The 14,204-nt window shown below is 36.6% G+C and overlaps 1 protein-coding gene across 8 annotated transcripts in view; it reads left to right on the plus strand.

Moving 5' to 3' along the window:
* CPED1 (cadherin like and PC-esterase domain containing 1) overlaps positions 1-14,204 on the plus strand; it is a 310,851-nt gene that overhangs the window by 261,823 nt on the left and 34,824 nt on the right. For 7 of the 8 annotated variants that reach the window (XM_038004438.2, XM_038004435.2, XM_038004436.2 and 4 more), the window contains 3 exons: positions 12,279-12,499; positions 12,759-12,860; positions 13,268-13,355. In XM_038004438.2, coding sequence (XP_037860366.2) covers positions 12,279-12,499; positions 12,759-12,860; positions 13,268-13,355 — 411 coding nt within the window. Of the gene's footprint in view, positions 1-12,278; positions 12,500-12,724; positions 12,861-13,267; positions 13,356-14,204 lie in introns of those variants that run through there. The other variant, XM_007982724.3, reaches the window with a different exon arrangement.

A 14,204-nucleotide genomic window follows, 5' to 3' on the forward strand; every position in this document is an offset into this window, starting at 1 on the left:
ATTCCTGGGATGCAAGGCTGGTTCAATGTATGCAAATCAGTAAATGTGATTCACCACATAAACAGAATGAAAGCAAAAAGTCACATAATCATTTCAATACATATAGAAAAAGCTTCTTATAAAATTCAACATTCCTTCATGATAAAAAACTCTCAACAGACTAGGCATCAATTGAAAGAAGACAGTTCAAAATAATAAGAGCCATCTGTGACAAACCCACAGCTAACATCATACGGAATGGGCAAAAACTGGCATTATTCCCCTTGAGGACTGGAACAAAACAAGTATACCTACTCTTACCACTCCTATTCAACATAGTACTGGAAGTTCTAGCCAGAGCAATCAGGCAAGAGAAAGAAATAAATGGCATCAAAATAGGAAAAAAAGTCAAACTATCTCTCTTTGTTAATAATATGATTCTACACCTAGAAAACCCTAGACACTGCCAAAAGGCTCTTAGAACTAATAAACAATTTTAGTGAAGTTTTAGGATACAAGATCAATGTACAAAACTCAGTAGCATTTTTATACACCAATAATGTCCAGGCTGAGTCAAATCAAGGACGCAATCCCATTTACAATAGCCACAATGAAAATGAAATACCTGGGAACACAGATAAGCAAGGTGGTGAAAGATATCTATGAGGATGACTTCAAAATACTGCTGAAAAAATAAGAGATGACATAAATAAATGGAAAAACCTTACATGTTCATGGATTGGAATAATTAATATTGTTAAAATCGCCATACTGCCCAAAGAAATTACGGATTCAATGCTCCTCCTATCAATCCGCCAATGTCACTTTTCATAGAATTAGGAAAAACTATTCTAACATTCATATGGGACCAAAAAAGAGCCCTAATAGTTAAAGCAATCCTAAGCAAAAAAACAAAACTTATGCCAAAGATTACTACCCAACTTCAAGCTATACTATAACGCTACAGTAACCAAAACAACATGGTACTGACTGAAAACCAGACACATAGACAAATGGAATAGAATAGAAAACTCAGAGATAAAGCTGCACATCTACAACCATCTAATCTTCAACAAGGCCAGTAAAAGCAAGCAATAGTGAAAGGCTCTTTATTCAACAAACGGTGCTAGGATAACTGACTAGACATATGCAGAACACTGAAACCGGACCCTTATTTTTCACCATATACAAAAATTATTTCAAGATATATTAAAGATTTAAATGTAAGACCTCAAGCTATAAAAATCCTTTAAGAAAACAGCAATAAAATACCATTTCATACCAATGAGAATGGCTATTACTGAAAAGTCAAAAAACAACAGATGCTGGAGAGGCTGCAGAGCAAAAAGAACACTTATACACTATTGGTGGGAATGTCAATTAGTTCAGCTACTGTGGAAAGCAGTTTGGAGAATTCTCAAAGAACTTAAAACTGAGCTATCATTTGACCCAGCAATCCCATTACTGGGTATATTTATTTATTTATTTCCTTCCCAAAGGAAATAAATTGTTCTGCCAAAAAGACGCATGCACTCGTATGTTCATCACCACATTAGCAAAGACATGGAATCAACCTAGGTGCCCTTCAGTGGTGAACTGGATAAAGAAATGTGGTACATATATACATACCATGGAATACTACAGCCATAAAAAGAACAAAATCACATCCTTTGCAGAAACGTGAATGTAGCTGGAGGCCATAATTCTAAGCAAATTAACATAGGAACAGAAAATAAAATACTACATTTTCTCACTTGTAAGTGAGAGCTAAACATTAAGCACACATGGACATAAAACATGGGAACAATAGATGCTACAGACTGCTGGGGACGAAGGGGAGGGGCCATAGGTGGAAAAATTACCTATTGGGTACTGTGCTCCCTATCTGCATGACAAGGATCCGTATCCCAAACCTCAGCATCATACAATATACTCATGCAGCAAACCTGCACACATACCCCCATATCTGCAATAAAAGTTGAAGTTTGGGGGAAAAAAGACAATAGAAGAGCAATGAACCAAGCACATGACCCTTCAAAGCATGTGGCCCTGGAAGACCATCCAGGTCACATGCTCATGAAGCCAGCTTGGGTGGTAAAGCATAGTTAGTTAAGCATGAAGAGATATTTTTAAAGATTTTCATTTTTACAATGTGTGAGCATTGTTTTCTTAATCTAAAAGTCTATATTTGAAAAGGTTGTATAAATTAGAACCAAGGCAGAGGCAGTGGAAATGCAGAGGGGAGAGCCTGAGAAAGATATTTTTTTTATTCAGAATCACAGGAGTTAGCCATAAACAGTCAGTTGCATACACTCATATTCCGCACAGCACAGAGATAATTGTATAAACATTCACAAATACAACTATGACTAGCACTTATTTTAAGAAAGCTTCACTTATGAATAGGAGTAGGTGAGCAAAGGGTTTTCCCGGTACATCTATTTCTTACTTTCCATGAGAATAATAAAAATAAACAAAACCGTCCTGTAATTTTTCTCTTTGGGAACATACTAAAGTGAATTGTCTCTCTCTGAAGAATTGAATTAAAAGGCAATGGAATTTGGCCAGGGCATTGAGAATTATTAGAAAGTTAGGCCTTCAAATGGTGTTCTGCTTTCTTTAGAATCTCCAAGTAGTAATTTCTCTCAGTTGAATTTCCTTATGTCATTATTGTGACCTTTTATATCTTTTTCCTACTGTTTTACATTGATGAATGCCAAGACTGTACTTGCAAATAGAAGCCCACCTGCCTATACGGAAGGAACAATACACAAATCAGTGGAGATCTGAAAAGATGTTCAAACTTCTAGTAATTTTGACCAGGAATCTAACCACACTTAATGGCCTGTGAGCAGGATCACACTTTATATACCTCAGTCATTTGTCTTCATTGCAGCAACATGAACAGGAGGCTGATCTTAGGTGGAAAGTTGGAACAAGTTTTCCCCTCTGAACATTAGGTGAATATGAGACACTTTTGAACTTTAAATGTATTCAAACAATTTCATTTACAGATTTATTTCACTTGTAGGTTTTTGTATATGTACATAGGTTTTGTGATATACAATTGTGTTGAATTAAAGGAGAATCAATTGAAAAAAAGGAAGCTATATATTCAATGATACTTTCATACATTTCTTTAAATAGATATCCACCTATTTATAAATGCTGAATGGAACACAGAAATTATGAGAGCATAATTTTGTAAACACAGGGTGAAATATGTAGGAAATAGTTTAGAAATATGAAAATCAAATTTACAACTGTAAAAACTTAGAAGCCTGACCTAACTGAATTAAACAAGCCTTTATTTTGTTTGTCAGTGGAAAACAGTTCAGAATTTAAACCAGTAATAAAATATCTGAGAGGGGAGTGCAATTAAGAAAGGGAAATATAAAAAGGCAATATTTACAAAAAGTACTTAAACTCAGCTGTTAAAACAGGGAATGTAACTTAAATTTTTAAGTAATGTTTTCACGTTAAGTAGTGTCTTGGACTTAAAGGTGTTTAAATTTTCAAAGTGTAGCTAATTTATAATAATGTGCTCTGACTAATATGTGAATTCCATTATGGTTATGTAATTCATTGTTGCCTGTGAGTTTCAGTAAATCAGTCAGATACAAGGAAAGAGTGCAACTCACTCTTACAGGAAATGATGACTTACACATGATACCCTCCTTCAGCATTCAATAAATATTACAACAGTCCAGAGATAATGGCAATGTAGACAAATAATTTTGTTCCAAGCAGCTAGAAGAGCTATGCCTAGGTGATGTTATATAGTTGCTCGTTTCGGTCTTTTTTTTTTTTTTTTTTTGCCAAACTTTAAGTCTTGAGAGTGATTTGCGTGTCAGTCTTTTATTTGTTTTTGACTGCAAACATCAATTTGCCTGCTCATCTACATCCAACTTAATTAAAATGCACAATTGGAAAACATTTATTGTAACCACATCACATTTCACAGAGGGATGCTTTGTTGAGCTAGATTTTCATCATGACCTAAATGTCATTAGCCGTCTGACCAGCCTCAGCTTTGTATTACAACTGAACCACCCCTTTCATCATTTAGAAATGCGTGTTTCTTAGGAGATCAGTGGTTTTCGACCTTAGGGCTCATCAGAATCACTGTAGAGCTTTCTAAACATATGGGTTTTGCTTGGCTCTGGACTAGATGTAACAAATAAGACTCCCCCTCACCTCACTTTTATTTCCCTTATCTATAGCAATGTGAAAGCTCTCCGGTAAACAGGCATTACCTGGATTCATGGACAATTAGCTCTTACTGCACTCCTACATAACTTCCCCTTTGGGAAGATTCTAGTGGGTTCCTGTTAACTAGACTCAGTCTTGTGTTGAAATCTACATGCACTTTATTAGATCCAGAGAAATGCTACCACTTCTGTGAATATTGATGATAAAACTGATGTGATGCAGGAGGAAAGAAAGGAAAAAGGAAAATGATTTTAAGTTTTTTCTTTTTCTTTTCTTATCTATTGATACTACATGTATCCAATTCTCTTCCTGCCACAACAGATCAGAAGACTCTGAGAAGCTAACTACCTTTGTATTGATTCAACCTAGATAGCCACCAAATTGCCTTTTATTTCTAACTTGTTTCTTTAACTATGTCCTGGTTACTTTTAGTAATGCTGGAGAAAAGAGGTTATGGATTAAAATATTTAAAAGTCTAAGTATTACCATTGTTAGTTCCCTTCAAGAAGAAACAAAATGAGATAAAAATCTTTTCATTGTACATTTAAATTAAAAGTTCCCAGAGTCTTGCTTGTATTGTTACCAATAAATGGTATTGGTAAGAAGTGATGTTTCTTGATAGTATTCGTCTCAGGAAACCAACTTCTCAAAATAAAAGACCTTTCAGGCATCACACAAATTAAAATTTCGCCTTTCACATACTTCCCACTTCTGCTAGTTCATAGGTGGAAAAATCTGAACAGAGGGTTTAGTTTTTCCTCAGGAAGAATTAGCATGTAAGAGAATGTGGTAGAGAATAGCTAAGCATTCATCAAAGTCAGTTTCTCTTCTCCATGGCATACAACTTGACTATATTTCTCAGTGTCTCCTGACATTAGGTATTTGGCCATGAGACTGAGTTCTAACCAGTGGAATGTGATCAGCAATGATGTGGCCAGCTTCCAGGGCTGGCCCATAGAAAACCTGACAGCTTCTTTTTTCCTTCCTTCGGTTGGGTGTCAATGTCCAGAGAGTTCCTAGAAGCCATAATTGAAGACACAGTCCAGTCATCCTGGGACCCTAAATGACCTCCCTGGCCCACCCCTAAACATAAACCTGCCTTGAATCACCTGGACTATTTTTCTGAGAGAGAAATAAACTTGAATTGGGTTTGAGCTATTATAAGTTTTTTTGGGCTATCTGTTACAGCACTTAGCTTATCTCATCTAATACAGGGATTATGCAACTCAGAAACTGGAAATAAAAACAAAGATAATTAAACGATTTTATAATAAGCCTATTCATATAGTTTGGACGTTTGTTTCCTCCAAGTCTCATGTTGAAATGTGATCCCCAGTGTTGGAAGTGGGACCTATTAGAAGTTATTTAGGTCATGGGGATGGATCCTTCATGAATACTTTGATGCCTTCCCCACAGTAATTACTCACAGCAATTAGTGAGGTCTTGCTTGTTAGTTCACATGAAAGCCAGTTATTTAAAAAAGTCCAGCATCTCTCCTGCTCCTTCTCTTGCCCTATGATATGCCTCCTCCCTCTTCACCTTCTGCCATGAGTAAAAGCTTCCTGAGACCTCACCAGAATTCGATCAGATGCTGGTGCCATGCTTGTATAGCCTGCAGAACTGTGAGCCAAATAAATCTTTTTTCTTCTTCATAAATTACCCAGTCTCAGGCTTTCTTTTATAGTGATGGAAGACCGACTAACATAACAATTTAAAAACAAGCTCAAGTTTTTGTAGAGCCTAAGAATATTACCTCCTTTTAGTTCCTATGGTTCATGATGCTATGAAAAAGAATGGGAAAATATCGACTCCTGTATACTTTGTGGTAGCGCACACTGCGTGCAGAGTCATGGGAGTAGAACAGATGCAAAACTCTTCTAAACATACCTTTGTGTTTAAAACCACATCACATTTTTTCTCTTTGCTTATCCAAAAAAGAAACAATACCCATGCATGCTAATGTAAGGCAATAAGTTTCACAGGGGAGAGAAAGAATTATTTATAAACTGTATGTCTAGTCATAAATATTTGTTATGATAATCTAGGCCTTTTAAAACAGAAGTTGTTCCTCAAAACAAATAATCTGCAAATTTTCTTTTTAAAAATCTAGCAAACTGAATGGCCTAAAAGATACAGAGATTGAATAGGGATCATATAACTGAAACAATTCACTCTTTAATTCCTGACAGTATTTTCTTTTTTTATTATTTATTTATTTTTTTATTGTTTTACTTTATGTTCTAGGGTACATGTGCACAACGTGCAGGTTTGTTACATATGTATACATGTGCCAGGTTAGTGTGCTGCACCTATTAACTCGTTATTTACATTAGGTATATCTCCTAATACTATCCCTCCCCCCTCTTCCCACCCCCGGCAGGCCCCAGTATGTGATGTTCCCCACCCCGTGTCCATGTGTTCTCATTGTTCAATTCCCACCTATGAGTGAGAACATGCAGTGTTTGGTTTTCTCTCCTTGCAATAGTTTGCCCAGAATGATGGTTTCCAGCTTCATCCATGTCCCTATAAAGGACATGAAGTCAATGAAGTCATCCTTTTTTATGGCTGCATAGTATTCCATGGTGTATATGTGCCACATTTTCTTAATCCAGTCTATTATCAATAGACATTTGGGTTGGATCCAAGTCTTTGCTATTGTGAATAGTGACACAGTAAACACACGTGTGCATGTGTCTTTATAGCAGCATGATTTATAATCCTTTGGGTATATACCCAGTAATGGGATGGCTGGGTCAAATGGTATTTCTAGTTCTAGATCCTTGAGGAATTGCCACACTGCCTTCCACAATGGTTGAACTAGTTTACAGTCCCACCAACAATGTAAAAGCATTCCTATTTCTCCACATCCTCACCAGCACCTGTTGTTTCCTGACTTTTTAATAATCACCATTCTAACTGGTATGAGATGGTATCTCATTGTGGTTTTGATTTGCATTTCTCTGATGGCCAGTGATGATGAGCATTTTTTCCCGTGTTGGCTGAATAAATGTCTTCTTTTGAGAAGTGTCTGTTCATATCCTTTGCCCACTTTTTAATGGGGTTGTTTGATTTTTTCTTGTAAATTTGTTTAAGTTCTTTGTAGATTCTGGATATTAGCCCTTTGTCAGATGGGTAGATTGTAAAAATTTTCTCCCATTCTGTAGGTTGCATGTTCACTCTGATGGTAGTTTCTTTTGCTGTGCAGAAGCTCTTTGGTTTAATTAGATCCCATTTGTCAATTTTGGCTCTTGTTGCCATTGCTTTTGGTGTTTTAGTCATGAAGTCCTTGCCCATGCCTATGGCCTGAATGGTACTGCCTGGGTTTTCTTCTGGGGTTTCTATGGTTTGGGGCCTAACATTTAAGTCTTTAATCTATCTTGAACTGATTTTTGTATAAGGTATAAGGAAGGGATCCAGTTTCAGTTTTCTACAGATGGCTAGCCAGTTTTCCCAGCACCATTTATTAAATAGGGAATCCTTTCCCCATTTCTTGTTTTTGTCAGGTTTGTCAAAGATCAGATGGTTGTAGATGTGTGATTATTTCTGAGGGCACTATTCTCTTCCATTGGTCTATATCTCTGTTTTGGTACAGTACCATGCTGTTTTGGTTACTGTAGTCTTGTAGTATAGTTTGAAGTCAGGTAGCATGATGCCTCCAGCTTTGTTCTTTTTGCTTAGGATTGTCTTGGCAATGTGGGCTCTTTTTTGGTTCCATGTGAACTTTAAAGTAGTTTTTTCCAATTCTGTGAAGAAAGTTATTGGTAGCTTGATGGGGATGTCATTGAATCTATAAATTACCTTGGGTAGTATGGCCATTTTCACGATTGATTCTTCCTATCCAAGAGCATGAAATGTTCTTCCATTTGTCTATGTCCTCTTTTATTTCACTGAGCAGTGGTTTGTAGTTCTCTTTGAAGAGGTCCTTCACATCCCTTGTAAGTTGGATTCCTAGGTATTTTATTCTCTTTGAAGCAATTTTGAATGTGAATTCACTCATGATTTGGCTCTCCGTCTGTTATTGGTGTATAGAAATGCTTGTGAATTTTGCACGTTGATTTTGTATCCCAAGACTTTGCTGAACTTCCTTATCAGCTTAAGGAGATTTTGGGCTGAGACAATGGGGTTTTCTAAATATACAATCATGTCATCTGCAAACAGGGACAATTTGACTTCCTCTTTTCCTAATTGAATATCCTTTATTTCGTTCTCTTGCCTGATTGCCCTGGCCAGAACTTCCAACACTATGTTGAATAGGAGTGGTGAGAGAGGGCATCCCTGTCTTGTGCCAGTTTTCAAAGGGAACGCTTCCAGTTTTTGCCCATTCAGTATGATATTGGCTGTGGGTTTGTCATAAATAGCTCTTATTATTTTGAGATACATTCCATCAATACCTAGTTTATTGAGAGTTTTTAGCATGAAGTGCTGTTGAATTTTGTCAAAGGCCTTTTCTGCATCTATTGAGATAATCATGTGGTTTTTGTGTTTGGTTCTGTTTATATGATGGATTACTTTTATTGATTTGCATATGTTGAACCAGCCTTGCATCCCAGGAATGAAGCCCACTTGATCATGGTGGATAAGCTTTTTGATGTGCTGCTTGATTTGGTTTCCCAGTATTTTATTGAGGATTTTTGCATCGATGTTCATCAGTGATATTGGTCTAAAATTATCTTTTTGTTGTTGTTGTGTCTCTGTCAGTTCCTGACAGCATTTTCAAATTGTGTGATATGCACATTAAAAAGCTGACATTTTGAAGTTAGACATCTTGTAGTTAGAAATATCAATCTCTTACAAAAATTGCTTTTCCAACAGAACAATCAATATTAGAATTACAACTGAATTTTCATTATAGTTGTACTTTATTATTTCCATCTTTCATGAATGGAAAGGCACAGAATAACATAATCCTCTAGAAATCCCAGAGCTGTGTCTGCTAGGTTCAGATTTGTTATTGAGATATTTGTGACTTAGAAGAGCTTGTCGTGCAAATGACAATGGTGATACTTCCTTCTCCCATGCAGGTAGCTCTTGCTAGTCACTAATCAGCAGTGGGGTCACCTGGGACCCATTCTGAGAGCATTGGTTTGCTTAGGATGGTGATCTCTCTTCCAGTCCTCCATAGAGAACTTTCCAGCCACCCTTCAAGTCCTGCTGGAGATCAGGAGGAGGTTTGGTAGGGCAGGAGAGAAATAGCTGTGACTTAGACATTTCCTATTTTTGCTGCCATTTTCTCTAGAGGAGCTAACAAATTTTAAGTGCCTAACAAGGTGGCATACATTCATTTTGTGCTTACATTTTGTGCATACATATATTTTGTGCCAAGAATATAAGAAGTATTTAAAATCACATTTAAGTCCTCCTACATGGAGCTCTGTTTCTCTCCACTGTACGCATAATGAAATGAACCCTTGGAGAGGTCACATAATTTGTCTAAAATCATCTATTTAATAAATAATAGTACCTAAGAACTCTGAAATAGGACTGTTGTGCTGTTGACATGCTTTGGTGGGCTGCCTTTTCACATATAAACTCACAGAAAATACTGGAAATCTAGGAATTTTGTTGTTGTTTTTCTAAGTAATGTATACCTCCTTTGATTTTTCTCAACCTTTGTATTGCTCAGCATAGCCCACAATACAGATATGTAGGGAGCTTGCTGGCTGCGTGGGGATACCCTAGGAGGGACTGCACCTTGATACTGAAATGAAAAGAAACTACAAGAAAAACCCATACTGGCGATTTAGTTTAAAACAACATCTCAAAGGTCTTTGAATTGTATCCTCAAAGGGCTGAATTGTATCCCCTCCACCAAATTCATACATTGACATTCTAACCCCCAGTACCTCATAATGTGTCTGTATTTAGAGATAGGGCCCTTGAAGAGCTGATTAAGGTAAAATGAGGTCCTATGTGTGGGGCCTACTTAATCCAATATGACTGGGATCTTTAAGAAGAGATTAGGACATAGAGGAAAGACACAAAGAAAAGACAGCCACCTACAAGCCAGAGAGGGCCTTGGAAGGAACTAACCCTACTAGCTACTTGATCTTGGGACTTCTAGCCTCCAGAAATATGAGAAAAATAATTTCCGTTGTTGAAGCCACACAGCCTCTGGTACTTTCATATGGCAGCCCTAGCAAACCAATACAAATGGAGTTGCATAACTGCTGATATCTAAAATTAAGAGCATTCCTAATTATACAATGTTCCTCTTTAAAAATCAGAAATGTAGGCAAGAAAATCAAACATAAATAGTGAAAGGTTGAATGTAGAAAGAAGAAATTCAAGTTATTTCACAAACTATTTTATTACACTGGAATGTTATTGCTCCAAATGCAACCTGGCTGAGAGGATCTATGACTGAGTCCTTGAAATCTTGTTATTCGGGGTAGCCTAATGATGCTTAGGATTGCACTACTTGAGCTCAAGGCAAATCAGAGAAGCTGTCTAGATTTCTTCACGCAGCTACTTGGATACACTTTCCGTGGAAAGACTTTAAACCTTTTCAGATTCTCACTAAATTTTCTGCAGGTGGACAAATACAGAAATACCTGAGAAATGATGGCAATGCCTGACGTTAAAGTCAGAAGAAAGCATGTGTATGACTAATGGAAAGAGAAATCTCAAAAGAAAGAAAAAAGCTGAAGAATGAATTAAATCTTATCTGAAGACATTAGAAGGGATTGTCTATAACAAAAGTCCCTTTGACTTTCAAGTCACTACTTATTTTTAAAGTGCATGCATAGTACTATAGGGGAAAATTAGAATTAGAAATTGACTTTGACCTCAAATATTTCTTGATAGGCTATGAGAAAAAAGATGCAGACACAAAAAGCCATAATTTCATGAGGCTTCTGTAAAATCTGTAAGGGCAGTCAAAATGTAATAAAATCAAAGAGAACAGTGAAAGTAATTGTGGCTAGGGGCACTGGATGAGACAGCATTCACTCAGGGTCTGGAGGGTGACATGTAGGGTTGCAGAGGGAAGAACTTTCAAGGCAGACAGACTAACATAAGAAAAAGCAGATGTTGAATGCAAATCATGTTTAGCAGAAAAGTAGAAGTCTAACATGTTTACATAAAGGGAAGCATGAAGAGGATGGGGCCCTTCACCTTGCACTTAAAGGACCTGGGTTTGAATCCTGGGTTCTCCATTTAGTAGATTTATGTCCTCCATCTTCCTGAGCCTCAAATTTCTCATCTGTGAGAAGGAGATACTGAATCAAAACCTCATAATTGTGAAGATTAAAAGTGAGTAACCTGTGTGAAATCTCCACCTAGCAAAGACTGATATGCAATAAAAACTCAGTATATGTGAGAGGAACCTATAGGATTATGTAAGAAACAAGGAACCAATAAAGTTTTTGAGCACACAAATGAGATGACCAGAACTAGACATTTGGAAATTTATCGCAGCAATATTGTGTGTAGAATGAATTAAAAGACAGCCATTGTACAGGAAGGAAGACCCAGTAGGAGAATATTACACTAGTGCAGGTTGGAGGCAGTGAAAGCCTGAACAGTGCTGCTGGGAATGAGCAGGAGGGGATGTGGGTAAGAGGCTTCATTGGAGAGAAAATGGCACTGGGATAGGCACCCTGGGACATGCACTGCTGTTCAGAAAATTAGATTCTGGTTCTGTGGCAGAACCAAGTAGACACGACCTCTATTGAGCTACCTCTGTGAATTCTCAGTTTGCACATCTATAAAATAAAAAGATTGGAAAATCCCTAAGTATTCCTAGAGCACTGAAATGCTTCATGCCTATTTGAATCAATAGAACTTGTTAAGCTGATTAAATGAGAAAGTAAAGAGCATAAGGGAGATATAAAAATTGAAGATAACCTGAAACAAGTGGTAAATATGAGTTAGTGGGTCAGTAGATGATGGCATTACTAAGAATATGGAATAGATGAAAAGAAACAGGTTTGGAGACAATATAATGAATGTTATTTCTAACAGTTTGAAGGACTGTCCTTCAAACAATTAGGTAGTGTTGTGAATATTCAAAATTTCCTTATTTTAAACTATCTCCTCTACCATGTAAACATAAGCTTTTAAACAAATGCTTTCTCTTTAACTTATAGATTCTGTTCATTGGAGATTCAACCAACAGAGGGATCATGTACTATCTTATCGAAAGGCTGAATGAAACGTTGCAGGAATGGCACAAAGTACATGGCACTAAATTCTATCACAACATCAATGGTGGGAAGACTTTGATCAGTTATTCCTACTATCCCCAGTTCTGGATAAGCCCTTCACTGAGACCAACATTTGAAAATGCACTTGAACACCTGTTGCAAAGGTACAATGAAACTATAATGAAAGACACAAAACCCACAAAGTACTGATGTTCTACGAGCAGTCATCACTGCTCAACTGCTCACTGTATATCAAATGTGCTCAAAAGGTTAGATACCAAGTAAGGGGGCGGAAAACAAGTTGGAAATTACAAAGAGTCTTATGATCAAGATGCCTGATACAGTGAAATGTGAGGCAGTGCCTTTACAATGTTTATCTTCTGTTTTAGGGCAACATGTGTTGTTTTTCTTTCTGGATTTCAGATCACGCCCCCTAGAGAATACTGTCCAGACTGTATTGGTTGTTGGTGGAGTTCAGTGGCTTAATTCCAATCACCTGCAAATTATTCACAAAGTTTTGAAGAGGTAAATGTCTGTAACAATAATTGTCATTAGTATTCTAAGTCAAAAAAGTTACTATGGATGTGACTGAGTTTTATCCAGATTTTATTTAAAGAACAACTTATAATTTAGCATTAAGTATTTAAAGTCTAGTTTAAAATACTAAAATAAAATAGTCTTGTATCCAGTCACAACACAGTTGTTCATTATCCAGATTTACATTTAGTAAAGATCAAAATATGTCTGACACCTAAAACTCTATCTTTAAAAAAAAACCATAATATACATCAAATATATAAAACGAGCATTTAGTCTTATATTGCCAATTATCACATTCTGAAAGAATTCTATGGTATTTGTTTATATAAACAACAAACATCTAGAAGTGTAATTAAAGTTACTGACTTTAGAATTATAATTATCTCCTTCAGGGAAAATTTACTCAATATCCTAGTGATCATCAAAACTTTGGGAATTGGATTTCATCTGCCAGTGGATGGAGTACATTTCTTAACACAGGTAAGCACATTTCCTCCAGGCTAGGTGAATTATAAGGATCCCTGCTGGAAAAAGACCCATAAGGCACTATATAATATTGAATTATCTTCATGAAAGTAAAAAAAAGAGAATATACTTAAGGGTTATGTTTTTTCAAATAAATTATAATTAATTTCATGTAGCCCACAAATATGTTGTAAATAATCCACTGACTTGATAAAAGAGGAAACAGAGTGTTGAACTATGCAAAAATAAAGAGCTGAGGGGTCTTACCCCACCAATTTTACATACACTTTTAAAGGCTATATTAAAAGGATTTCCTTTTGTCAGGTTCATGCTGAAACCACAAACAAAATTATCACTATTATGAGTCCTTTGGGAAAGAGTGGTCTTTTTGAAGATGACTTCAAACTGATTGCTTTATTTTAAAAATAGTCTTTGAAGTAGTATCATTGGTTTTTGCTGTAATTGGATATTAATCAATGAAAAGAGTAGGGGTCTCTGGCCAGTTGTTATAGAAGAGGGTAAATTAGCCTCAGCACTAAATAGAAGTTTCAGAAAAGAAAAGAAACATAGGATCTGTAGGGAAGAGAACCAGCTGCTCTTGCTTAAGCTATGGGACTTCTGGAGCAGCCAGAATTATTGGGCAATTTCAGAGTAATGACTCTGGTGAGCACTGGGAATTGGGGAGACAGAAAGCTGTCCATTTAATATGTAAAGAGGTTGAGATTTATATTTTTGTGTTTCTGTTAGAGTGCTACTACCTTTCCGCAGCACAGAACACAAGACCCGCCAATTCTTTTCTCAAAAATGTATCTGCCTGGACAGCAGATCTTCTGTGATGTAAAAACGGGAGAACTGGTAGAAAGT

This window comes from Chlorocebus sabaeus, chromosome 21 (assembly GCF_047675955.1).
Source record: "Chlorocebus sabaeus isolate Y175 chromosome 21, mChlSab1.0.hap1, whole genome shotgun sequence".
NCBI lineage: Eukaryota > Metazoa > Chordata > Mammalia > Primates > Cercopithecidae > Chlorocebus > Chlorocebus sabaeus.